This window comes from Phaenicophaeus curvirostris, chromosome 5, assembly GCF_032191515.1.
Source record: "Phaenicophaeus curvirostris isolate KB17595 chromosome 5, BPBGC_Pcur_1.0, whole genome shotgun sequence".
Classification (NCBI taxonomy): domain Eukaryota; kingdom Metazoa; phylum Chordata; class Aves; order Cuculiformes; family Cuculidae; genus Phaenicophaeus; species Phaenicophaeus curvirostris.
The window spans coordinates 32,576,665-32,604,365 of record NC_091396.1 but is presented as its reverse complement, the minus strand read 5'-3'; the positions used below and the strand labels follow the sequence as shown (position 1 = coordinate 32,604,365).

The window sequence follows — 27,701 nt, the reverse complement described above, 5'->3', positions numbered from 1 at the left end:
TTTGTGTAATGAATAGCATAACGGAAGTGTTCAGATGTCTCTGGGGGGGATTTTTTTTTGATGTTTTTGTGTTTTGGTTTTGGGACGTGTTGTTTCTTTTTTAGTCCATCTTTCACTGAGTTGTCTTTATCCCACTTTTCTCTTTCTTCCTTTGTAAAACCAGCACATGCAGATTTTTAGTGCAAACTTTCATGAATTATGCATGACATTGTCATTCATCCATGTCCAATGTTACCATTGGAGGTCTTGCAGACTGAAACCATGCTAGATTGGTGGGACATGTATTCTGCTGTCTTTCTCCTTCATTAAAAATAGGGGTTCAGCTTTGTGCTTTCTTGATTTCCCATCTGCACTTAGTATTGTGTATGAGTCTGGTTTTGCTGTGGCAGTGCCTGATAGGCTATGTCTGAATCCCTCAATCCTCAGGTATGAGCAGTGTCACATCCTGCAATTTTAATTGCTATGTTCTGAACTGTCAGAACATTATACGTGAGGTTTGCAAGCTGTTTTACATTCTTCCTTGTAAGTGTGTATTTGCCTGCCTGCTGACTGGCTGTCAGGTTTGCTGTGCCTCTCCAGGTGGCTGAAGCAGCACTTGACTAATTTATCCTGGCTGTCTAGTACAGCCTGTTGTGTCCTGGAGACCCTCTGAAAAGTGGTGGAGGTGTAGAAAGGTTGGCTCTCTTGAAGTTATTTTGAAACAAATTCTTCAGATGCTATGTCCTCTGGCGCTGTCTTGAAAGGAGAAGCTAAAATTAATTGTAAGCTAGGCAGTCTTCACACCTGAAATACTAGAGGGCGAGTGAAAAGTTCTGGTCTTTCTGTAATGCAACTCCTTTTAATATTTCCTATGCAGAAGATTGCTTTTTCTGCTCCTGTTACCTTGTGAACTGTGAATACTTGATATAAAATTCCTAAATGTTAGAACATGCAAAAGGTCGTGCTTGTTTGTTTCTGAATTTCCCCTTTTCCTCCCCTCCCCGGATGTTGTAGGTGTTTGCCTCAACACTTAACTGTTTCCTTCTTTGTTGTTGTTTTTGTAGATTGAGGTGTTCCTGGTCAACCAGATCTTTCTTTTCAAAAAGAAACTTTGGTGAGTAAAAGATGTGCCATGGAATGGTAGCACCAAAGAGCGACACAGGATCGTCCCTTGCCTTGACTAGCCATGGGTTATTTCTTCTGCTAGTTATCTTTGATACTTTTGTCTTGGAAGCACAGGCCACAGGTAAGTGAAACCTTTGCATATGCTGCAGGGAGGGGGAGATGTATAAATGTGGAGGTAGTTTTGTATGTATACTATGAATCTGGTGGTGGCTTATGTATTTGTACACATCTTTCAGTACTCAGAAAAAATTCCATCGCTACTTTTTAACCAGAGGGCAATGTCTGAACTGAGTGAGTCTTGGTGTTAGTGCTTGTCCTTTACCCTGTCATTTTGATTTCCCCAGCTTTTTTACCCTCCATTCTCCACCACTTCACTGCAGCTGGGGTCACTCCTAGTGTCTCAAGAGCATAGACCACATTTTCAGTGTTTCCTTGTGTGCTGTCTACTGACATCTCGGCATCCACTAACTGCACCCCTCTACTGTATCCTCTTTGCGGCTTGAGTTTTTCCCCTCTCCTGTCTAACTTCTTGATGTTCTGAAGTGTTGTGAATAATGTGAATAGTTGTGCAATGGGATGATATGTAAGATATCTGCAGGGATGAGAGGAGCTGCCTTTTAGAAATGAGTGAAGGAATAAAATACACCAGATATTCACAGGGTAGTAAATGATGTGAAGTATGTGCTTTTTTACCTACTATGCTATGAAATACACCTTTTTCCCAGACCTGCCATGATATAGTTTTTGTCTGTAGAGAGGTGCCTGGTCATAAATGGCATGGGATGGAAGGGATAACTTTTTGTGTTCTTGCACAGAACTTTCAAGGAGGTTAGTCCCAAAAAGGCACGTAGATTTGACTTCAGCAGTTGTTGCAACGCAGAACAACAGCTTGCCTTTGAAAACAAAACTTCAGCTCTTGACATAAGTGTAAAAAGTCCAGTTTCACACATCATGGCACCTGAAATGAAAATGTCCCATGACTGACACTCTTTAACACCACTGAAGCTTTAATTGACCTCTCTGTGGTAGAGCAGAATAAATGTTAGTTGCCAGATGCACTCAAAGGCGAGGTGATCCCTTATGGGAAAATCTGCTGGTCCTGGAAACTGCTGGAGGAGGAGTTTATCTCCTTGTAGCATTTCTGACTCTTTGACTCAGAAAGGAGAGATTGTTGAAATCGGATATCCCAGACTTCTATGTCTTTCTGACCTGATTTTGGCTTTGGGTGTGATAAGATGGGGGGGCAAGGTAGTGACAAATTGGCACGGTCAGATAGTGAGAGTGGGAAAGGGACATGGTCTTTTTGGGTCTGGTCTGTCTTGGTTCTTACTAGTCTTGCTGTTATTGGTGATTATGTCACTGTCCCTTTTCAGATGTAGGTCTATCAGATATGCCTCCCAGCCTGGTACTAGAGTGTACCATCTCATCTCTGTTGGAAACTCCAATACACGCTGCAGCACCTTCAACTGAGTCTGTAATCAGTATGCAAATGCTTTGTGCTGTACAGGGCTGAAGGCAGCCACAATACTGGCAAGCCTTTTTAGGGTCTTTTTTGAAGCATCCAGTCACATTAACAAAAGCAGGAAGACCCCAGAGTCGTTCTGCATTGGTTCTGCATTGTTTCCCTTTCTGTGTTCCTTTTGCTTCAGGACCTGAAACCAGCTGTGGTAAACTGATCAAGGCAGATCATCAGCTCAGTAGGATTATTGTGGCTAGGCATGAGCTATTTCCAGCAGGGGAAGTGAGAAAGTGAGTGCGTGTGGAGGGGAATACAAGATCATAGCAGAGGGCAAGATGTGCATGGGATAAAATCCTGGGGAAGGAGACGGCTTTGTAGAGGAGCACTTCCATGTACAGGTTTTCTGAGACTGGGAGGTAGCAACCCAGCTGTCAGTTGCTAGGAGGGGTGGGGGTGATCAGTGATGAGTCATGGTCCAGGAGAACTTCACCTGCAGCAGCACGCCAGCTGTGAGTAATATTAATAAGTAAGTCTGCTGAGAAGCAGAGAGACAGGTGGAGGGACAAAGAGTAGTGGTGAGGCGCTTGGCAAAAACATCTTTCCCTCATCTTTGTCCCACAACCACCCCATCATCGTCACTTTATTACTTTACATGGCAAAATCATTCAGGGCAGGGAAAGCAAAGCGAAGTTAACATGAAGCAAGAGATTGTATTAGATCTCCTGGTGATAATACTTATCTTGAATGTGAGGCCAATGTGACATGCTCACAATTGCTACAAAAGCTGAATAATGTTCTCATGAAAAGACAGACAAGCATGGAGACAATGGCTGGCTCAGCTCTGACTGAGAAAGCAGAGCTTGTGATTCATGTGTTTAAAACCATATAACGTATATTGTATTGCAATACTTCTGCTGTTTAGAAATTCTGTTGCTTTCGTTCCAGGAGGCTTAGAGAGATATTCATGTTCTGGGCAGAAATGTGTTCTTTGCCACGTGGTTAATGCAGAGGGCAGACTAATTTCCAGTCAACAAGCATCTGATCTGTCCTTTAGTAATAAATGGATTTTATTTATGCATGGATTTTTAAGAAAAATCTTCAGCATTTTATCTCAAACAGTCTACCCAAATATCCTGAAGTGCCATGAGTATGATAAGTTGCTTAGTCACTAAGCACACTACAGAATTTGGGGAAACTGTTCCCTTTTCACAGGAAGATAACCGTGAATGTAAAAAAAAACCTGCTGCACATATTTTAACACAAAACAAATGTAGCATTTGGTGATGGGCAAGCAATGAAGCTATGTCAGAAGACGAGGTTTTATGGAAACTTTAGTGCTGTTCAGAAATATTTTTTTTAAGCTTTATCACTGTTCTTTTTCCCCCCATCTGCCAAATTCTCCGAGATTAGCTGGGGGAAATAATGGAAGAAAGAGCAGGCAAGGAGACCTGGAAAGCAAGGATGTGAAATGCTGAGGCTTAGTTCTTTGTCTCTTCTGTTTTCTTTGAGGATTCATCTGGAATGTAGCTGACAGCCAGGCTGCTTAATAGATAGAGATGGGGAGTTTTAGAAGGGTTGGAGAGGAGCAACAGCAACCATTTTTTTCTGCTTTCCTACAGATAGTGCTTCTCCTTCCTTTGTTGCTGTGATTATTTTTTTTTTTTAATTTATTTTTTTTTTAGGCCTCCCATCTCTGGCCCTTAAGGTTATTCCTAAGCTCTCAGAGGCCTTGTGTTTATATCATTCACAATGGTCCTCCTGTCTGGCCGGGCTATTTTTGGAAGGAAGACAGTGGATCAGAATAAGTTGTTCATTAAATTTTAACAACATAGTCTCTAAAATACTCTGAAAGCTTCCTATCATTTGTATTCCAAATGGTGTAATCTCTCTTGGATTCATAACCAGCTCTGTCAGAAACCTATAAAAACATAGGTTGTGCCTTTTGTTATTGATAATAGCATTGCCTGGTGCTGGGAAAAGCAAGTAAAGGTGTTCATAAAAGTATTAACCTGAATTAAGCCAATATCAACACCTATAAAGGAGAAAGTTTAAATATTAAGCTTTAAAAATTAATAATTATGCAAGCAAATCTAAGTCCATTTCTATTTAGATGCAGCCTGATTTTTGTTGCATGGTCACGTGAAATGCTATAAAACTAGCTGTTTAATTTTCAGGATTGCCATTTGAAGTGATAAATTGAGCTGGAATAAACTGAAATGACTTCATTTCCGAGTGTTGTCTCTGACGCAAATGTAGCCTATGTGCTGCTTGCTGTTCTAGGGTCTTTTCAGTGCCAACGTTATTCTGCAAAGAAGCTCTTGGATACCGCTGGTATTTGTTTGCATTGCGTAGAACAGCTTGTTACAGCACACTCCAGTCATTGAGCAGATTCAGGCTTGTTCCTGTTCGTTGGGAATCTTTGCAAAGCAGAGATTTCCTTTGTGTGTAAGTGTGGAACCGAAAGGAAGGCACTGTTACAGCTAGGGATCAATTCAGTGGTCATGAGAACAAGGACACTATAATATTGAATGGCCAAGCAGAAATGTGGGAAGTGTCATGCACGAACAGATGATCTTGATTCTAACATGCATGCTTCATGTAAGTGTGGATTTGGGGAAATTATAACGTCAGCCCGAAGAAGTGTGTAGTTCTCCATGGAGAGAAGGGGAAGCAGTTTCAAGTGCAATTCTGTTTTCCTGTCTCTTTAGAGAGCATAGAGCAGAATGGTACAGAAGAGAATGTTGAGAATAGTAATGTCCAGGCTGCAAAGGTGGCTAGGAAGCAGATGGGCTCAGATTTAGACTACTCTAGTTAATAATACTTACACTGTTACTACACTGATACAGGTAGTGCTGTTTAAGCAGCTGACTTGAAGGAGAGTTATAGGGATCTCAAGAAGCCTCACAACATTTTTTAATTTTAACGAGTTCTAATGGCTAAATGGTGAGCTAAAGCAAGCATAATAGCAATCCTGATGTTTCCTTTTGTCTGTCCTAGGTTCACTTGGCAAATCAAAAGGACCTGCATGTAAGTAGAGTTGCATTTACTGCCATACCATGAGAAATGTGTGATTTTTTTTTTTAAGTTTTTTTTTACTATTTAATATAAGTGGCTGTGAGTTGGGATTCCCATTATACTTTTCTTGTGTGGAATAGGCTGAGATTCATCTCTATTCCCCATTTCATTTTGCTTGTTGTATTTGGGAAAGATGACTGCCTTCAGCTTGAGAGGGAGATCAGCTTCATATGTTTCACTGTGCTTGAAGAGATTCCTGTGCCTTTTACAATGTTTGAAGAGATTCCTGTGCCTTTTACAATGTTTAACCTCAAATAACTAAAGAACAAAAAACCCACATTAGAATAAATATTTAATTAAGATGCAGAGAGAGATGCTACTTGTGAGTATTGTGAGACTGCCTGAGAGGAAGCTGATGCAAAAATCTTTTGCCTTTAATCAAGTAAGGTGAATGTCTCATCACAAAGCAGGACTCTGAATGTACTCTGTTGGATGCTGCTGCTTTTTGTTTCATGTGCTTAGAAAAATTGTAAAATCTTTCCTGTGTGCATTTTATGAATGTGTGTAACTTTGGGAGGAACTGGGAAGCATATTTGGCTTCTGCATCTGTTCTAAACATTATAAAATGTGGTGTAAAACCTTCTTGAAATCTGAAATGTGACAGATCACAGATATAGTCTGGACTTTCCCCTCTCCTCCAAAAAATGGAACACAGGAACAGAATCTGAGACGAATGGATTCATAATGAAGTATTTAAAGGTGTTTGAGGGGAATTTTGCCACCTATCAAATTTTGGTCTTCAGAGAGTGGGAACTGGGAGAAGACCCGATGGAATCCTCAGACTTCTGCGTTTTTATCCAATTCCTGAATTTTTCTGCTAGCAAGACTGGTATTGCATACACTTGGTATTAAGGGGCTTTCAATTCTTGGACTTTATTGCTAGCAGGAAAATGAGCTGCTTTAACTTGAGGTGTCTGGTCCAACTCACCTTAGCTTCTTGGGCTAGGATGAGAAAGATAGGAAAACACATAGGAGCTTCATTCTAGAGGAAAGCAGGAGGAGTGCTGAATGGTATGGTTTGTTCTTCAAGAGAAAACATCTGTGAACTTCAGTCCAGGTTCTGACTCATCACCACCCTGCTGTCCCTTGATAACTGCTGCCTGCTATGTTGATACCTATTCGTCTCTTTCATGCAGCTTCCTTCTGTCACTAAGTATTTCCTATTTATCTGCTTGAGCCAGTCATTTGGGAAGAGTTTGGTTTTGTTCCTAGTCTCATGGGAAAAGTCTTGAAAGTTTGCTTGGTATCACCTTGTGCCATTTGACAATTCCTTTGCTGCTTCTGTCCATTTTGAGTCCTAAACTGGCTGCCATTGCTACTGAGGCATTATGTTTTTATGGTATATTGAATGCTTTTCATCTCTACGACCCACGTCTGTCATTGCTTGTCCAGCCCCTATGTATAACTGTAGTAACACAAGCAGTTACCACCTCTTGTTCATGCTGCCAGTTGTTTCTGACTCTGCAGTAGGGGTAGCAGAACAAAAAGTATATTTGCTCTGGAACTATAGCAAACTTCAGCTTAGGCTGTTACTGCAAATACTGCTGGAGTAGCTGGTGTGTGGTATGTGAAGCTAATGGGGTAGATGTTTCCTCAACATGATTGCATGGGTGTTAAGGGGGAAACAAGTGGTAGGTCAATGTGGGTAGCTGAAGACTTCTGAGCCTTCAACCTTTGTGACTGAATCTGTCAAGGCCCTGTTTGAAACCCAGCAGTCTGTGTCTGGAAGAGGGTTGCTAAAACACTGCTGGTTAACAAGCTGCTGATAGTCAAAGAGAGAAGATAGGGTGCTGAGGGCACTTGATGAGCAAGCTCAGAAATGCTTGTACCTTCATGAGACTAGCTGGAACTCAGTGACAGGATTGGTATTGTCTCAAGAGGTTGTACCTGCTTATCTGTGAGCACTGATCAGCATCTAAAAAAAGCATTTTCCTTTTAATGAACTGAAATCTCTGGGAGTGTTTATCTTTCTCTGCAAACAAGAATTCCCCTGCAGTTTTGCTTCTGTGAAGTGTTGTATTGGAGTTGGAGGACTGCTGAATTGCTTGCTTCCATACTCGATGTGGTTGAAGAGATTTTGAAGTGTAACCCCTTAGGTATGGGGCCACTTAGATGAGTTATAGGATGTGCTAGGTGAATTGGGATAGAGAGGTAGCAAAGGATCTTTAGATCCTGGGTGCTCAGCATTTTAGGTCTATCTAGCCAGTTATCTTAATTCAATGGAGAAAAATCTTTCTGGTTTGAGAGCAGAAAGAAATACTGCCACTGCTTGAGATATGCCTTTGTTTGTAAAGGGAGGAGCATGTCTGATATGAAAAATGTTGCTTTCTTGTAGAGTAAGATAAGCACCTTTGATGAATATTGTCTTGAATTTTCAGCCCACAGACTGGGAAGAAACATGGTAGGCCTGGCACGCGGAGAGCTAAAACCAGAAAGCCAGAGGCGGCTGCTGCTTTTCTGCCTTGAAGGAACACTTTGTGTCCTTAGAAAAAGACCAGCTTGGTGTATAATGACTTTTATGTCATTCGTACCTTTAGGTGCCCATAGAACAATCCATCAGAAAGAAATAAAGCTGTTTTATGATCTTACCAATTTTGTTGCTCAGGCAACTTTGCATTTTCTTCTGCTTTTCCAGCAGAGATGTCAGCTGCTGAGACAACAGACAAAGTTTTTCTGTTTTAAGTAAAACTAGAGTATTTTGAAGGAAATGGAGCTATCTGGAGACTCTGCAGGCATAGAGAAGGACTAGAAGTGAACAGAGACTTGGAGGAATGTTGTAGAACAGGTTGAAGATGAATGAGGATCAGAGGAGAATAAGGTTCTGGGAAGCAGAGGCACATCGGAATACAGCAAAACGGGAAAGTGAAGGTTTCCACAGGTGGATTTGTGAAAAAGATCCTTGTGGTTTAAAGAGATAATTAGTGTCTTGGTGGTTAAGTAGTGTAAGTCTACCTGAAAGAATGTAGTATTTTAGTTATGCAAGCAGATCGGAATGGTTGCGAATAGTATGGCCTTGGGAGGGAGGACTCTCGTTGAAGTACATATGTGTGTGTGTATTTGTATACTTTTTTAATGGTTAGGTAAGAGTGTCTTAATGCAGGAGGATGCAGGATATGTCTTTACATCATCAGGCTTTTGAGGCTTTTCAGTATGCAGCAGTACTGACTAAGGAGTACTGACCAAGATTTTAAGAACTTGGAGGTTAAGTATGTGTGCCCTCCAGGGACTGAAGCTTCAAGGCAGGAATCTCCTCAAGGCAGAAGCAGAGCAGCATGAAGATGCCAGTTACTGGAGCACTGGCTGTGTCTGCATAAGAGTGCTTTACTTTCACTGACTGCTGGCATAAGGCAATGGCTGTGGTGGGTGAACACACTTGAAGTGCAGTGTGGGTGCTGTGCTGGAAGAGGTTAGCCTCTGTGAGAAGTTCTGTCTCCTCTTAGCACCCTGGAGAACTGACTGCCTCTTGACATGTGCCTCCTGCTGTGGAGACTCCCTGTGGATGGAGCACGTTTGAGTGCTGTTTTTTCATTTATTTTTCCTGTCAGTGTTGCCTTAGTCATCTTCAGTCCCACTTTAACCAGGTTTTTCCAGCCATGAGCTGACCCCATGTAAGAGTCGAGTCTTTGAGTGGCAGTGGAATGACTGCATAGTGGAAAGGGGATGCTGCAGCCTGTCATCTGGTGCACAGGTGGAGTTGCTTTTAGCATCCTTGATTCATGTCAGTAAAACAAGAGAGACTGGTGGAAGCTGCTATTAGAGGTGTTATGAGAAGGTTCATTCTCTGACTACATTCAGGGTGAGCAAAGGCTTAACTATTTTACTCCATACCTCTGGACACCTGCCACTTGTCTGAGGCATGTCAGGAGTATTTCATGCTTGGCCACATTGGGTGTTAGAGTGATCTGAGAGGATGAAAAAGAATGTCTGTTCTGCATCCTCTGACAGCAGAGAATCATCTACCATTAAGTATGTTTCCATCCCGTTGAACTCTCAACTTAATTACTTGCTTTAAACAGAGAGAATTTTTTCTCCTAACATTGGTTAGTTGTGCCAAGGGAGGGTGTGTGCAGAACTGAAGCTTTGGTGGTTTTCATTTAAAAATCATCTGGGTTTGGTGGCAGCATTTCAAAGCTGTTTGTCAGTGTGCACCCTGTAGCAACAAAACTAAACGCATCTACCTCTCCAGAGCAGCATCACCCTTTCCTTCTTTCTGTGGCAATAGAGGCTGGCCTCCTCATTAAATGCAGATACTTTTCTATAGGTGGTAGGAGTTGAAACCTCTTAAGCAGCAATGGAATGAATGAACTTTCATGGTGAAATAGTTCTTGTTTCTTTTCCAGCAGAGATAGTGGCTCTTATGTACTATTTATGTAGTGTTAGAGTAGCTTCACCTGATCTCACAGTGAAGTGGGAGCCACTGTAAATGCAGCAGTGTTTGTGAATGGCAAATGTTATTTCAGTCTGTAGCTTGCTTTCCAGTTAAGCTGTATTTCACCTGGTGTAAAGCTTACCTTGATTGACTTCTCAGCCATCGTGGTGGTGATCTCCCTTTTCTCCTGTAGTGGGAGACCATCTCAGAGATGGTGGGAAATTAGTGAATTGTAGGAAACTTTTTTTTTTTTCTTTTCCCAGAAAATCCTGTAATATTTTAAAAAAGTGTCCGTATTTCAAGTTGGTTTTCCATGGTGATTCCCTGGCTAGTATTGGGGCAATGAAGACTGAACAGTAAATTGAAAACAAGACTGAAAAGCCCTCTGGTAGCCATCTGTCAGTTGTCACATGTCACATGGTGGCAGGGTGAAACTTGTGGTGTCCACTCTGGTCTCCGATCTCTCCACAGCAACTAGTTCCAGTTGCTCTTGCAGGGAAGTTGAGCGTTCTCCATCCCTTTGGAGTATCTTTCTCCACGGGAGGGATTCTTCCCTGAGCCTGTTCCTGGCGTTGTGAGGATAGATGTATTTGTTGATTATTTTCTTTAAGCCGTGGTTTCCTATAGCAATACCTGCTGTGCCCAGTCTGACCAGCTGTAACCATTTTTACTGTCATGCAATTGTTTTGAAATAGCAAGAGAGCAGTTGGGGACCTTTTGCTTTGCATTTTTTCAAGTCTTCCTCAGGCCTATCTTTGTCCTCACGTGTGTGCGAGTGTTTGGAGAACACAAGGCCGTGGTGTGTGGCTGCTGCGCACTGGGCCCCCGCCCCACATGCATGAATTCATCAGCTTGATCTTTCCACCCCTGCTCCTCGGGAGGATCGGATGGCAGCTGCAGCTCCTGTCAAGCATGATGCCGGGCAGGGAGCTTTGGAGAGGAGAGTTACAAAAGGCCCAGCTTAAATTGTCTGTGTAAGGGCACAGCAGAGGCTCCGTCACCCAGGCCCCGCTGCTTGTCTTCTGGTGGTATGGTTGTAATTACATTAGCATTTCAAAAAGGGGATTACCATAGCCCCCAGGTTCTGAGGGGAGAGTACTGTGGCTGTTACTTGAAAAGCTCCTTTCTGGCTATCTCTGCATTTTTTTTTTTTTTCTTTTTTTTTTTTCCTCCCTGTGTGTGAACCCTGAAGGGTTGGAGAAGGTGGCCACACCGTGTCAAAAGTGGATTGGTGCTGTTGCAAGGAAGCTGGTTGTTTATTGGCCTAAAGGAGGGCTGGTAAGATGCGAAGCTGTTGCTTCTGGTACCATCTGTTTCTGCTAATTTGGGGTGACTGAGAATTTCCTAATGGAAAAGTTAAATTAAAGGGAGTACCTTGGGATCATGACTGTATGCTGGAGAAGCATCCTGAAGTCATGCTTAGTTTTGTCTCATGTATTGCAACCAAAAACAAATGGCCAGCACACCATCCTATTAATTCATTGCTTTCCAGGTCTCTTATGGTACAAAAACTGCTACAGGATTTGAGGGTGGTTCCTTGGAAAGAAATGGTTGAATATTTTTACTAACTCCTTGTTTAATAACAAATTCCTCCAGTGAAACTTACTTATTCTTGCAATTTTATTGCAGTATCATTGCTTTGGATCAATGTTCTGCTGGTCGCTTTTTTTTTTTTTTTTTCCTGAGGTTAACTTTCCCTTTGCAATGTTGTTTATGTTGGAAACTTGCATTAAGACCCTACATAAATTGGGCTCTAGAGGAAAATCCCTGTGGTTGCGATCTTCTCTACAGTTCCATTAGCTGTAGAAATGATGGGTCAGGCCAGGCAGGGGCAACTCATCCCTGAGACAAGAAAGCAAAAGGAATTGTCTTGTTTGCCTACCAGAGGAGGGAAAGAGTACTTTGTGCAACCTCATGAGCATGTATGGACCCTAAAATTAGGAGCTGGCCAACAGTGTCCAAAATAGGTGCCCCTTGGCTTGGCTCTGCAAGCATGGTTGGAGGACATCTGTGATGAGTCATGGCTCGTGCATGGGGGCAAACAACGGGGAGACCAACGCCGCTAGAAGAGCTGTGTATCTCTTCCTGAGAGAGATGGCAGGCCTGGGCCCTAAATGAGCTGTCTCTCAGGGCACTGAGGAGGAGAAGTAGTAGAATTTCCTGTGTAAACACAGCACAGGATACTTGGTGTGCTGTCTGAAGGAGGCATTTACCTTCTCTGTGTGAAAGCAGGAACCGTGATAGGCCTTCCAGGAGTCTGGTAACTGCTGAGAAGGTGTGTGTGCTTACTCCACCTATTTTTAACTTAACGGTCTTCAGGCCTGTTCTAATCTTCTTATTTACACATCTATCTGTAAGTCTAACCAGGGGTGTATTGTTTTAAACATCAGATGTTCAGTTGAACTGCACTGAAACTGGAGCTTTTTTTTTTTTTTTTTTCTTTTTTTCTGTTTCTGCAAGTGTGCCAGCAGATAGAGCTATGCAAATCTGCCAGCTGCCTCCTTGGGAAGTTAGTCATTAAGTCACTGTGCAACCAGTTCTGGAATAAACTTTTGAATTTGTTAAATTTCACTATCATGCATCTTTATGCATGCTGGCTTTGACATGTGTGAGTTTCTGCATCCTCTAAACACCTTTTCTGGTAGTGATGATAGAAATTAAACACTCAGCGTGAGGGTGGAAGTAGGTTGGTGAGAAAGTAAAACAGTAAATCTGAAAACCTAAGAACTAAAGAATGCAGGAAACAACAATTAGCCTAGTTTATGAGAAGCTGATTGAATTTTAAGTTTACGGGGTGGGGGGAGAATCCTCCGTCATTCTTGCCAATTTTAGGGCAATTACTGTTTTAAGGCTTGCAAAAGAAAGATAAGGGCAGCAATAAATAGAATGAATAAGTGCTGATCATAAAGTTTAGTGGGACAAGGGCATTCGTAATTATTATGGAGTAAGATGGGGTGAGGGGAGCATGAAGGAGAAAGAAGTTTTATTTCCCTTGCTTCCTGTTTGGATTAATGAATTTAGTTACTTGGAAATAGCTAGTAGCAAACTTGTGGGTATTTTCAAATGTACTTTTAGCAAGACTGCAAATTTTAAAAGAAGAGGAGGTAATTCAGTTAAAATAATTGAGGATATGAGTAAGAACTTAACTGCTATATCCCCCATTGCAAGTGCTTTATGCCTATAGGTGTTTAGAGAACTGAATTAATATGTCTCTGATGTATCAGGAGGGGAGAAACTGGGACAAAAGGACACAATTCTAAATGCAGGGAAGCAGCTGAGATACCAGCTTTCGAATAGGTCCTTATAATAAGGTTGTTCTTTCTTTTTCTTCCTCTCAGCATAAAATAGGCACAAATATGGAAAGGAGGAGTCTGAACAGAGTAATGGGATCCTGTGTAACCAGCAGCAAGAGTGCATGATGTGGGAGAAAGGAGATGGGGCAGAATACCAGAAACAAGGATCTTTGGATAATAAAGCTTGTCAGAAGTGCCTCTTTCTTGGCGGTATAGTTCAGTTTCCACTAAATTGTTCGCTCTTTTGTCAGCTTTAAACTGGTTTTATAAAGTGATATGTAAGCTAAGCAAGTAAATAGCAAAGACAAACAGCATTGCATCTTCTTGAAATTGGGGAAGATATCTGGTGGGATGGCTATGATGTCAGATACATTTACCATCAAATGAAATTTTCCAAAGTGCTTGTGTCTCACTGATCACCAGTTGGGAGAGGTTGTCTCAAGTCATGCAAGCACTGCTGAAAATTTTACACAGTGTGTTTAACAATCTGAAAGAGGGAGTTAGTATCCTACGGCTTAAATTTGCAGGCAATAGAGTACTGGAGAGCTGCAAAATTCCTTCTGTGATGACTGAGTAACATGAGATTACTCTGAGATACAGAGGAACTGAGTAAAGCTTGGAAATACATGAAGAGAGACTGGAGCTAACTTTCTCCAAAGTTTACTTGACTAGTAAACAGATAGAGGCAGCATGGGGAAGAAGGCAGGAACCCATTCCCTTCAACAATTTGTAGTGGTGGCAGCCCATTTAGCTTTGTTTCGGGAAGTCAAGGTAGAGTCGTACTCCTTCTAGTTTCCTCCTGGCAGGTATGTACTCTCAGACAATTCTAACTATCTGTACTAAAAGTCTGCCAGCAGAAAAAGAGAGCTTCGTGTTTCCAGCTTGCCCAGTTCTGTGATGAGAACAGATGTGTTACTAGAGGTGACTGGGCTCTGAATAATTGTGGAGGGAAGCTTAATTCTTTAGCTTCAATTCAATTCTAACTGGAAAGATGCTTCTGTGTTCCCAGTTTGCCCGGTAGCAACAGGCTTTTCTGATATCTCAGTGTCAGCCCCAGTGTGAGGGCTGCCCTGACAATGATTTATTAGAAAATAGCAGGCTGAATTCAGCAGTTACATGCAGCAGTGGTGAGGCAATTTCTTGTGGTCTCTCTTAGTGACCACCCCCCCCCCCTTTTTTTTTTTTCTCCAATTCAAGTCATTAGGAGGAGCATTTAAAAGCAATATGCCATGGTTTGGTCGGTCTCATCAGATGCTCCCTTGACTGGAGACAATGCAGATGCTCTAGGATAAGACTACCTCTTGCAAAACCATCCCTCCTATTCCTGGGGGCTGCTACAGCCCGGGGGATCTGCTTGACTACCCCATAGTTCTGTCTGTGCAGGTATTTTGCACTTCTAGACTGGAGCTCGCTTCGGCCTGTGATTGCTGAAGAGGATTTACACATTATGTTCCCATTGCCGTGAAACTTGTTTTTGAATGCTTTGACCGTTTTTAGTGTGGAGTTATGGGTCCCTTAATATGTCCTAATTTTATACCTTCTGTCAAATGACCTCCCTTCAGAATGGAGAATTATGGGGAAAAACTCCTTTTCCTGAAGCTTTTTGCAGTCTAGACTGGAAATCTGTTGCCAGTAAATGTGCTAGACTGGGATTAGAAGTTTCCAAGCAGTGATCTTCAGAACACGGAATAGTAGTCCATGTAGTTCTGCCTGCCACATGATGACAGCTTCTTACTTTCAAGCTGCTTTAATTGTATTAAAAATGAGGTTTACATTTATTTTTGCTTTCCAGTGCAAGCAGTTTCTGTAATTGACAGAGGTACATGTCCCTGAATAAGAAAGTATATGATCACAAATCACCTTTGTTATGGAGGAATGGTCTTGTTTAAGTGTTTCACACACTAGGATGTTTTTCATTGCTGATGAGTTTAACAGGGGCAGGAAGGGGTAATTTCAAACCCCACAGCTATTAAGAGAAAATATGGTTGTAGTTGGGTAGCTTGCTCTTCCCAGATGGGTTACTGCAGAAGGGATGCTAGGGCTTGCAGTGTAGTTGTTGCAGGATAGTGCGAGTTCAATGTCTTTTCAGAGCAGCAGAAGAGAGATTGTGACTTCGTTTCTGTTTACCCTTTGAGCTAAAGACTAAATGTCAACTGTCTGATTGTCTCTTCTTCCCTAGGTGTGACATTGACAACTTTGATGTGCAATAACTGCCTTGCCGTAATTTCTGTTTATGACTTTAAGTTCTGATGCGGTGCAGACAAGGCTATGAAAGTATATCATGGCATTTAATATGACAGACACCTCTGCCCACCTCATTAATGAAGGGAATTTTCCCTTTTCTGCTCAACCATACTGACTAGGAAGAAAAATGGGGAGAAAAAGCAAAATCTAGTGTCATAATCAAGGTGACCTTTCCCAGGGTTTGGGAGGCCTCGTCCTCTTTGTTCTCAGGCAAGATACCAAGAAAAAGAGAGTGGAGAAGAGCAGCAGTCTGTCTTTTGAGGAATGCCCTCCTTTTCTGGACATTATTCTATTTCTGCTTTGTGGGAGGTCACCTTTACTCATGGTAGGAGTTGACGCAGTGTAGTGGTGTGTCTAGCTGCTTTTGCATGATTGCAGCATCCATTTAACAGCTGAGAACCTATTTCAAGGTTTGTTGTTGGGTAACCCCTTGGAAGAATAAAAAAACCCCAATTTATTGGCAGTGCTAGGTCTTGTACATATATTTTTAAAACAACTTTGAAATCCTTGGATATTTGGTGAAAAAAGTGTAATCCAGAGTTTTGGAAGAATAAAAAAACCCCAATTTATTGGCAGTGCTAGGTCTTGTACATATATTTTTAAAACAACTTTGAAATCCTTGGATATTTGGTGAAAAAAATGTAATCCAGAGTTTTGGAAAAGGTCTTTAGAAGATAGAAGAGGTCTAATAGAAGATCCTCTTGTGAGGTTTTAGAAGGTTCGCTTTATGTGCACACAGATGGAATGTGTTGTTTGCTGGAGGATGTGAGATCAGACTCCAGTTGTGCTCCGTCTTGGGAGGAGGAGTGCTGATTTGGGAGGAGAAGACTCAAGGGAATCTCTTGAGTTTACATCAGGCTGATCAGTATGGCATTATTACCCTGATGAAAGATAAAGTATTGTGAGGAAGTCCAGTCGGGAAGTAGATACTTTTAACAATTTGCCCTTCTTTCCCAGACTTGAGCTACTTTCCACTGAGGCTGAGGTGTTTCCTAGGAGTATTGTCCTCTGCTCTCCAAGTCAACTGGGAGAATATAGCTGTTCTTACTAGTAGAATTCCAGATCCTAAGTGTGGCTAAAGTAGCCTTTTCTAAAAAGTGAATAGGAAAGGCAGGGGTGGACAAGGGACAGAATAAAGGATGGCACCACTCAACATGATGAGCATGGTGGCATTGAATCCAACAGCTGTTGGGACAGTCTTTGACTGTAATTGTTTTGGCAGTGGGAAGAAAGTTCTGACAGCATATGAGTTTGATGGGTGTATTTGGTGAGAGTGAGTAACTCCTGTGTGCCAAACATATTGTACAGGGGGTGAAAGAAACTGGAAGAAAGGAAAATCACCAGGAATTTGAAGGAAGGTGCCACGGAATTGTTATACCGTGTCTTGTCCTTGTAGTTCCTTGCTGCCAGCTAAACATGGCTCTGCAGTTCCTGTTGCCTTTCTAGTAAAACAGTGGGTTTCCTGCTATTTCCTTATACTAAAAGACTTCAAATCCATTTTTCCCCAAGCTTATGAAGGAGTCTGGAAAACAAATGAACAAAACTAGGAAAGCTATGTGTAAAGGAGGTCCTGTTCCTGTCTTTTAGTATCAGAATGACTGTAATACCTGCTGTTGATCCATAGCCTTCCTAGATGGTGTATGTTCAAGACACCATATGTTCCCAGCAAAATGGACTCAAGTGAAGAAGTCTGGGTTAGAAGCTCTCCAATTCCTTTTTACATTGTTAACCCTATAATGCTGATTCTTACTGTGATTAAATATGTGTGCTGTTCAATTTCACACCAATATAGAGAATTTCAGTGATCAATTACAGACTAGTAACCGATTTGTTTAGTAAATGGACTCCTGATTTTTTTCTGGAACTCAGTTTTACTGTCTGGATACTAATTTATCAGCATCTTAGTAACCTCACACCCTGCTGGTTTTTCCCACGAGTTCTCAGGCATTAGACTGAGAACTGCTGTTCTCAAGGAATCTGCATGCACAGTTTGGAGAGTTCCCAACTGTATCTCTCGGGGGGGTGGCATTTCTGCTATTTTTAGCATGATTTCTTCGGGGATTCCATTTCCTTTGTGTGAGAAACTTAACTAACTGGCAAGTGGTTGAACTATACAGTAAAGGGATCTCAAAGTTGCATGGGAAGCTTTCACTCAACTACCAAGAAACCGGTAAATGCTCTCTGGGCATTTTCAGTAAATCTGGTAGACTGAACTCCTCTATGCAGCTGAAGAGACATTATGGTAGCCTGGCACAGAACTGCTGCATCTTGGAAACAATTGATGTAGGGGCACTATCTGTACCATTTATTTTCACAATGTCTTGGGTCTTCAGTTGCGTCAACTGGTAAACTCTGTCTGGCCATAACACTTGGTGGTTTATTGCCTCTCTACTGAACTACAATCCAGAGAAGTGCAGTGGGAGAAATTTGAACAGTTGCTGCAGGGAGAAAGGAATAAAGGCGTTAACTTCTGAATAATCTCTTTAAATGAGGAAGAGAGACTTTGCAGTTCAGGGAATTCATGGAGCCTTGATAGACCCTGAATTCTATAGGGAATATGGAAGTAAGGTTGAGTGGTGGTCTAGAAATGTCAGTAGCAATGTTTAATTAGTTTGCGTGGGAAGCGTTCAGATATAGACACAATGTTTGGGAGTGGGCTGCCTTTCTGGAAGTGCATAGATCTCCCAAAGGCTCTGTGCCATATCTGCCAGCTCTGTGTGAATGTCTGGTGCCTCATAACTAACTGAACTGAAACGTCTGTCTGGGAAGCCCCGTGTGACTGGTGCTTTCTTCAGTTCCCTGAAAAAGTGACTTGGGAACATGCACGGGCTCAGCTTTTAGGGTACGAGGTGCCCTATGCGTTGAGGGATCTTGTGTTGTTCTTGAAAGTATCAGATAATCAGCTTGTGAGCTTGATTCTTCACAGAAATAGGGTTTGTTCAGTCAGTGCTCAGGGCCCTTAAATGTCTGGTGAAGACAAACTTGATGACCAGAGTCTTAGTGAGACCTGGGAAGGTTGCAGGTGGGTGTAGGGCAGTTGGGTCTGTAGAGGGAGGGAAATCTAGCTGCAGAAACTTTACCCTGGCAGTGGTAGTAACAGAGTCCTGTGGTGAGAAAAACACAGAGAAAAAAAAAATAGCACAACCTTTTTAGAATTAGAATCACCAGGTTGGAAAAGACTCATCGGATCATCGAGTCCAACCATTCCTATCAATCACTAAACCATGCTCCTCAGCACCTCGTCAACCCATCCAGTAAACGCCTCCAGGGAAGGTGACTCAACCACCTCCCTGGGCAGCCTGTTTCAGTGCCCAATGACCCTTTTTGTGAATTTTTTTTTCCTAATGTTCAGCCTAAATCTCCCCTGGCGGAGCTTGAGGCCATTCCCTCTTGTCCTGTCCCCTGTCACTTGGGAGAAGAAGCAAGCACCCTCCTCTCCACAACTTCCTTTCAGGTAGTTGTAGAGAGCAATGAGGTCTCCCCTCAGCCTCCTCTTCTTCAGGCTAAACAACCCCAGCTCTCTCAGCCATTCCTCATAAGGCCTGTTCTCCAGCCTCTTCACCAGCTTTGTTGCTCTTCTCTGGACTTGTTCCAGATCCTCAATATCCTTCTTGTGGTGAGGGGCCCAGAACTGAACACAGGATTCAAGGAGTGGTCTCACTAGTGCCAAGTACAGAGGGAGAATAACCTCCCTGGACCTGCTGGTCACGCCGTTTCTGATCCAAGCCAAGATGCCGTTGGCCTTCTTGGCCACCTGGGCACACTGCTGGCTCATGTTCAGTCAGCTGTCAACCAACACCCCCAGGTCTTTCTCCTCCAGGCAGCTTTCCAGCCAGACTTCTCCTAGTCTGTAGCACTGCATAGGGTTGTTGTGCCCCAAGTGCAGGACCTGGCATTTGGCCTTGTTAAACCTCATGCCATTGGACTCTGCCCAGCGGTCCAGCCTGTTCAGATCCCTTTGCCTTCCCCTGGTTTAAGCTTTTGGTAGTAGAAGCACTCTTACTTGAAAGACGAGGTGCTTTTTTTTTTTTTAAATATATTTTCCTAGGTTGAGGGTATGGGAACACTGATAGTGGGGAAGAGCTGTGATTCAGGTAACTTGCTTCCTACCATATGTATTCATGTGATGATGTGGGAGGCAGCTCTGGGTCCGGCTGTGTGAGGGCTCCCTGGGGTGTTCTTGGCATTCCTCCCAGCTTTGGCCCCAGCTCTGCAGAAGCTGGGAGTGCTCATGAATTTTCCCCCTATTTGTGCTCAGCAGAGCACTTCCCGTGGCAATCAGGCATGCTGCAACAGCTTCCTCTACTGTGTTCTTCCCTGGGGAGCATCTGAAATGCTCTTTTTCTGTGTAAGAACTTCTTGAAAGTGCTTTGTTCTTGCGTGTTTTGGGAAAGATTATGTTGTTTTTAGCGGATGGGCTGTAACCTCTCCTACTGTCTTTGTTGCTCTTGCTTAATGTTTCCCTTCCAAAGCCTGAGTCAGAAGGTGGTTGTGAAATCCTTCTGCTAGATCAATGTCTATAGATGTGAGATGTAGTCTGTGTTGACCAGAGTAGTAGAAGAGATTTTTGTTCTAGGGAATTATGAACCTAAAAAAGGAAATCTTTCCTTTAAACAATTATTTGTCTCTTGGAATAATCTGGCCTCCTCACCTCATCCTGTTTCTGAGAACATCATAGAATTGAGCTATTATTATGTAATTTTATAATGTAAAGTTATTGTTTCATTTTGATAAGACTTCTGTCTCCTTGTAATGATAAGATCGTTCTGCACCTCTTAACATTGGAAATGTTTCTTGCTGGATCAACAATTTAGACAAAAAGGAACAAGTAGTAATGTAGTTGATACTGTTGTTATCCAGTAATGTTTTTCCATAGGTATCACTGAAAGGTACAAAAATTATCCTTGCAAATAAATGCTTAAAAAAACCCAAACTGGAACTACAAAATGAAAAAACTGAAAAACAAGAAAAAAACTGAAACAAAACCAACACATACATCTCAAAACCAGAGATAACCACACAGTCTCTTTTATGGAGCTAGATAGTTGAAACAGGAGTTGAAATTTTTGTCTGATACGAGGGAACATTGGAGCTGAGCAGGAATTTTCTCATGCATGTTTGATGGAACATGTCTGTGAGGATGAGCAGTAGGGCTTTAGGAAGGAGGATTCTGTAAATGCTGGCTACAAAGTGCATAGGACAACAAGCAATGAAAATGGTATCATGTTGTTTTGATCCTTGCAATATTCAAGGGAACGGTTTTGTAGCAGCATCTGCAAGTCAACTGAGTTGTCTGGAAGAAACTAGCCTGCAATGGTCTCTTCAGCAAGGCAAGTGTCCCGCATTCCCAGGTCTGGCTGGCAAGGAGTGATAACAATTTCATTCCAACACAGCTTGCAAAATTCAAGAGTGATCCAGGTAAAATGCTGTCTTCACGGTGTCATTCTGGGTACTTTATGCAGACAAAATGCAACCAAGCGTTTTCACGCTGTTGCTATCCTGATAACTATGTTGCCCTGAGAAATACCCGTGCTGGTTTAGCAAGAACTGCTCTGACATGACTGATGATGCTGTATAGATAAGACATATCTGAAGGAAGCCAATGAGAGAGCTGAGCAAATAAGTGCCTCAAAACAATAAATGAAACTTAGTGAAATGTCACAAGTAATATATAAAACCGGCTGGCACAAAAGGGGCCTTGTTGATTAAAACCAGACAGTAACACTGCAAGACAGTAATGCAGCGTGTGTCCCTAGCCATGTATTAGTCCTATTTATGGCAATAAAAGTTGAAGTAAATTCTGGTCAGACACACCTGTGTGGAAGAACTACTGAACTGTGAAATCCTGCATCTTGGTTGGCTTTCCTCATATAGAAAAAGAAGACACAAATAATAAAGCTGTCAAATTAATCTGTAAATCTTTGTCATTGAAATTAATTATATTGGTGATAAGAAGCCTTATATCAGCACACTGGGCTTTCCAGATCACCTGAAACCACTTAATTACGAAGGCAAGCAGGAAAGCTCTCTGAAGAGGGAAGTTGAGGCAGGGAAGTAAAACATCAGGTTAGCTGTCAGTGGAGCATGTATTTAGGTCTAGGTCCCTTGTGCCTTGTCTTTAGTTCCAGCCACTAAGCTGCAGTGTCTCTTGTTTAGAAATTTCAGCTGCTGGTGTAAGGATCCATGACCTCTAAGGCAGAGATGGGATGTGTTTTGGCTGGTTTTGTGGCAATAGGTGGGAGCTGGATTTGTGTGTCTCCAAGGCTCTTGAGCATCGGTCAGGGCAGCTGTGCTCCAAAAACACCAGGAAAGGAGCAAATGAAACCCCATAATTAAGCATTATAAAAACCTGTCTTAGGTCACCAGGGAATATAAATAAGAAGCAAAGAATACATACAGTCTTGTATTTCTTGTTGCTCAGAAGCAACAAAGTATAGAGAGGTAGGACTGAAATTTAGTAATCTGTAAGGAGATCTGGTCCCTTTGCTGAAGATCTTGTTTTGAAACTAGTTATACTGTGGGGTTTTTGAGTTCTATGTTTTATCATCTCTTTTTATGTCAAATGGAAGGAATGGTGTTTCATCTCTTCCTGTGTTTGTGTCAGACATCTAGGGCTACAAACGGGTCCTGTCTTGGCAGTTGCTACCTCTACCCTTTTTCTATTACGTGCCTTTTCAGCTGGCTATTTTAACGTGCCTGTGCTTTGATTCCAATGGCTATAGTGAGGGTGTCAAAGGGCAAGTAGTATTTCAGAGGGCAAGAACTCCTTCTACACATCTTTTCTGAACACTTTTCTTGCCAACTGTGAAAGGAGCTTGTTTTTTGAACTGCTTCCCAATCCTGGTTTATTTCAGTTCAGCTTGTGGGTGTTAGGGATGAGGAGCTAGAAAGACAGAAAGGAAGATTTCACGTTTCAAGCTTCTAGGTATGCTTTTGGCAATTTGCTAATATATGTTGTCAGGCAATTTCCTAATTTGTATCCATGGAGTTGCTTAGAGCTGCTGGTAGATACTGGGAAAATGGAGGCCGAAAACAAACACCTTGGAGCTATTATATCTATGTAACGAGACAGTCTTACCTAAGGAGGTGGCTGAAAATGTGAATCCTTTTATACATACATTGCATTTCCAAGGACTATACTAAATTGTTGTTTACTTTTCATGTAGAGTTCAATCCTCAGCAGAATCTGAGTGGGTGGAATGTGTGGGACCTTATCTGTTCTTCTAGAACTGATGGTGCTTTCTGTGGCTGGTAAATCAAAGTCGCAGCAGCAGCATCCCACCAGACTTTGATGCCTCTTGCTAGTCACGCTGTAGTCATGAACATGCTTTCCGATAGCTTCACTGGGTTACCTTCTTTCTTTCAAAAACTCACTGTCCATTTACTTGCATTGCTAGTAAATGGAGAAGACCACGTACTGAGTAGCTGTTAAGTTTCAGTGCAGATTACACAGGGTTTGACACCACCTTTCCTACTATTGCCTCATTAGCTCTTAAATTGGTTGGTCAGTTTACAAAGGTGTATCACAACTATGTCTGAGTAGAAGAAACTTCTTAATTTGCTTTGAAACCTAGTTCTTCAACTTCACCCTGTGTGTGCTGGAGATTTTGAATCATTAGAATCTGGACTGAGTCTCTATCAGCTAATCAGTTCAAGAAAATGTAGCTGGGAGTGATTGAACTTGCAGAATTAACTGGGAGGCTCTAAGACTGTAGTCTCTTGGAAAGCTAAGTTGGCCATGTGGAGCTCTTCTGTCACTGGGGTGCCTCCCACTTTGAACAGGATGACTTGAGGAGTGTTCAAGTGGGGCTATTCTTGTTCTCCTGCCAAACTCTGCAGAGAAGTTGTCTGTTATACTGAGCTGCTGTAAAGCCAATGGGAAAGATGACTTAATATTAACAGCTAACCTAACCACATCTAGAGTAAAAATATGAAGGGAGCTGAAGAGAGGCTTTCAAGTGAGACAGGGCTAATAACTCTAGGCAATTCTGACCAGCCAGCGGTAAATGATTTGAGCGCTTGTCCTGACAAATCGCATGACACAGATGAGTCGTTCTTATAGGATGAAAAAAATCTGCCCATATGCTAGATTCTGTTATGTTCAGTGGTCCTGAACAGAGCCAAAGGTCATAAGGGCAATGGCATGGCAGGATGAGAAAGTATTCTGCAGTATGCATTGATGTATCAGACTGAGGCTTCTGGATTGCTGTCCGTACCCACCTTTCCCCAGCAAAGCTGTCTGTAGAAGGACTACTTCCCAGTTTGGTTTCCACACCGATAGAAGTGGAAGAATGCTTAGCACAAAGCAGTCTCCTGTGTGAATGCCATTACTAGATCAGCCTTGGCCAATCTTCCAAATTTGTACTTTTTGTATAGGCTGAGGTAGAGGCAGCAGGATGAGAAATGAATTAGCTGCAAAATGCTCATTAGTGAATGAAGGAGGCCTACCAGGGCAGAGCTTTAAAGTGACTTGGCTAGAAGAGTGATCTTTCCATGCACATGTAAGAAGACAAGGCTCCATTCTAAACTCTGAAATTCTTACTTTGGAGATTCTCACGTCCCCTTGAAATTTAGGGCTGCCTAAACTTCAGAGCAGATTCTTGGCTGTGCAATGACCTGTGTCAAGTCTCCAAATAAACCATAGCAGAGCAAGCATTAGAAGGCAGGCATGAGCTGGCCTCTGGCGTAGGTGGGAAGTTGGTAGCAACTGTGCAAGTTATACCTCCAGTGGAGGGAGAGCAATGAACTCCTATGGCTGCTAGTGTTACCAGCCAGGTGATGTCATCAGGAGCTTCAGTGGCTGTGCTGAAGCCAGCAAAAGGGATGCATTTTGGGAGAATGCCATAGCAAGAACTTTTATTGGAGAAAGGAACCTGATTACTGTACTGGGCTGAAGTTTAGGGAATGGAAGTGTTTTGTAGTCATATGGAAATCCACAAGCAAGTTAGGCCTCCTGAGGCACTTCTGAATTGTAGGCCTCTTGTCTCTTGCTGATAGGGATGAGTTCTGTTCTGTTTTATCCTGAAGGTGTGTTTCCTCTGTGTCCTCACTTAGTGTCAATAGAGAGATTGTATTTATTTCAGTTAAGACTTACAGACCAGTCAGCATAAATCAGTCATCTCTGTCCTGTCAAAACCTGATATCCATAATCACCATGAACATCTGATAGGTAGACTTTTTCCTATTGTTTCATTGTTTTTCCCGAAGAGCCAGATGGTTTCCCTGAGACCAGAGCCCATAGGCCGTGTCAGGCATTTATCCTAAAAAGACAGCCTTGGAGTATTACTGTATCCAAATAGAAAGCTAACCTAGGAATAGCCAAGGAAACAGCAGTGTGTGTGTGTGGATCATCTCTGAATTCAGATCAATTTTTAGTTTTGTAGGTTTCTGGAAAGAGGCAAGCAGGGGCAAGATGAGAAATCAAAGCAGTATAAAGAGTGAAGTTGAAGTTTAAAATTAGCACCAGTAATTGAGGGCAGTGAATGTGATTTGAGTTCAAATGCCATGCTAATAACTTTTCTCTGCCTCTGCTTACAGTAAGTACTGTAAGATCCTGTGCAGCTGCCTGTTCATTTTTGAAAGAATATAAAATTATTTTGACCATTCTGTTATCTTTTTTAATAATCTCCTTGTTGCAATATAAGGTAAGATTTAGAATTGAATTAACTGCCAGTGAGAAGAGGCCCCTGATGAGTGCTAGCTGCCTCTGCCCACTGCAGTGAACCCTTTCAGAATCTTTACATTTCTTAATAATCAGAATTTCAAGCTAAAATCCATATGCAACTCAGGGGAAACCCTCTTAATCAAACATCTGAAGAAGGGAAAGACATAAAATTAGCTGAGTGCTACTTAGGATAGTGGGTTCGGGTTTCAGAAGCAGAACCTGGGACCCTTGCGATCATATGAAGTGCTGTTACAGCACTTGCTTAATTTCAGTCTCCAGACACGTGGAAATAATTATGCAGTGGTTGGAAGAAGGCACAGAGAGGCCAGAAGCAGACTTGGAAAACAAAAGCAAATGAAACATGTGCCGCTTGGAAGGCTGCACTGTGCCCAAGGGGGAGAGCAGGTTTCATATTTAACGGCAGTTCTTGAGCCGCTGAACTATTGGCTCCAACTGCAGCCCAGATGCAAATTGTTTATACTGCCCTGGCAGTATGTGATCTTGTAAAGTACCAGCCAGCTGGTCTTCATCCTTACTAGGTCTGAGCAAGCTGTATGAGCTTCCACATACATCACCAACAGCAGTTTTTATTTATTTATTTGTGTGTGTGTGTGTGCAATAAGATTGCTTTATAAGATCTTAAAAGCACTTCTGCAGTTGTTCCCAGTTTGTTCCCCCCCGGCTCCCCCTTGTTAATGTTTCCAGAATTAATTTGTCAATCCTGACTTTGTTTAAAAGCACCAGGTTTTTGTCTTACGACTTGGTGTTATCCTGATGTCCGGAACACCCGGTGCAGATGAGAGCCTTGCGGCAGCCAGCCCCTGTGAACATAATGCAGAGCCAAGTCCAAAAAACTTGGCAATGTTAGTCTTGGAGCCTGTCAGGCTGAATCACTTGGGAATGTATCTGAGGGGACTGCATTACAGGTGGGCTTATTATGGGGAAAATACAGTTGTCATAGTGAGAAGTACCCTTTTAGGGAGGCAAATCCACAGCTGGAGTGCAGTTGCATTTTGGTTGCTGCTTTCTGTCATAGAAAGTGTGCTTCCTTTTGCAGTTGTGTTTCTCTTGTTAGCCCTGGATTTTTTGTCTTGGTTTTCCTGGCCTAGCTTATGGCAAAGTGTGCTCCTGTTTTGAAGGGGGAAAAGGAACTTGAAAAGCAGAAAATTTATTTTTCTGCTAATATTTCAGTGAGAGGAGGAGTTGTCTAACTGAGGTCAAGCTTTCTAAGGGGCAAACAGAGAAAAGTGTATTTTATATAAAGATAGTCTGTAGCACTCTAGAAGCACCAGTGGCAGCTTCACATAGCCTAAACATTTTGACTTTTGTAGAGTGTAAATAGAATTTGCGTTTTAGAGGAGGCTTTAATGCTAATGGTTTTCTTTTTAGGAGAGAGACAAGCCACTGGAAAAAAAAAATCATTTTTCTAATAGAAAGACAGACAAGACCCATAATTAATGTTGCACTAGCAGGCTTCCTCCACAGTTGGCTAATCACAGCTGAGTGTTAATAAGCGTAGAGGTTTTTTAAATACTGTTGTAACATGTTAATTAAGATAATTCTCCTCCATGTGTCTCTTGAGTTACCAGATGGCAACTGCATTGGTGGAAGGCTGCAATTAGAGGCTTTTCTTTCTTCCCTTGTCTTCCCCTGCCCTGAATGAAAAAAAAGGCAGCTTTGGTGTGGATGGGATGGCTGTGTGAGGGGTGCCTGTTACTGTACACAATGTAAGTGCTTGTGTGTACTTATATAAATGCACTGCTATATGATTATATATACAAATCTCTTTGCTTTGGTTTCTTCTCATTTACCCACATTATGACATAAAGAAAAATAAGCCTCCTCTTCGGAGTATGTCCTTGCTAGGGAAACTGTAATTTCCCTGTAAAGGCTCTAGTCCTGCTCAGTTTGCTCTTCTGTTATTGACTTTAGGGTAAGCAGCATCTGGAGCCAATAAAGACAGAGAGCTTATTTTTCAGTGGACTTTGGCCTATGCTTAATACACAGAGCCCAAAAGAGGGTTATGTTTTGCAGTGTGTTTTTAGGAAGGCCTAAAATATTTTAGGGGCAGGGTTGGGGAGAAGTGTCTGTGTGTGTGTGTGTTCATAATGGAGGCCTTTTATTGACATCTGCCTCCTGTAAGTGAAATATAAAGAGGTCCTTTATCCTTAGCTGTTGTGACTGAGCCCCTGCAGCCGTCTCGAGTTTGTCCCTCTTAGAAATGACCCATCTGCTCATATGCTAGATAAAGCCAAAGTGCTGAAGAGGAGAAGGTTCAAAATCTGTTCCCTGGGTTCCAGTCTCTGTCTCCACCCCAGAAATTACAGACTAGTGGAAAGCCCGGGCATCTGCCTTTTATGGTGTGAATGCCGTCTCTGGCTAGAAACACCCTGATTTCTCAACTGTTTCCAGCTGGCAGAGGAGAGCTTCTGTCTGGGTCCCTTTTCAGATTATGTAGCTGCAGCTACTGTATTTGTATAGTTAAAACACACA

General features: G+C 42.3%; 1 protein-coding gene across 3 annotated transcripts in view; it reads left to right on the top strand.

Moving 5' to 3' along the window:
- The window catches only part of SUSD6 (sushi domain containing 6), an 83,116-nt gene that overhangs the window by 34,316 nt on the left and 21,099 nt on the right, over positions 1–27,701 (top strand). For all 3 annotated transcript variants that reach the window (XM_069858311.1, XM_069858309.1, XM_069858310.1), the window contains 2 exons: positions 1,044–1,225; positions 5,561–5,590. In XM_069858311.1, coding sequence (XP_069714412.1) covers positions 1,105–1,225; positions 5,561–5,590 — 151 coding nt within the window. In that variant the 5' untranslated portion in view covers positions 1,044–1,104. The remainder of the gene's footprint in view (positions 1–1,043; positions 1,226–5,560; positions 5,591–27,701) is intronic.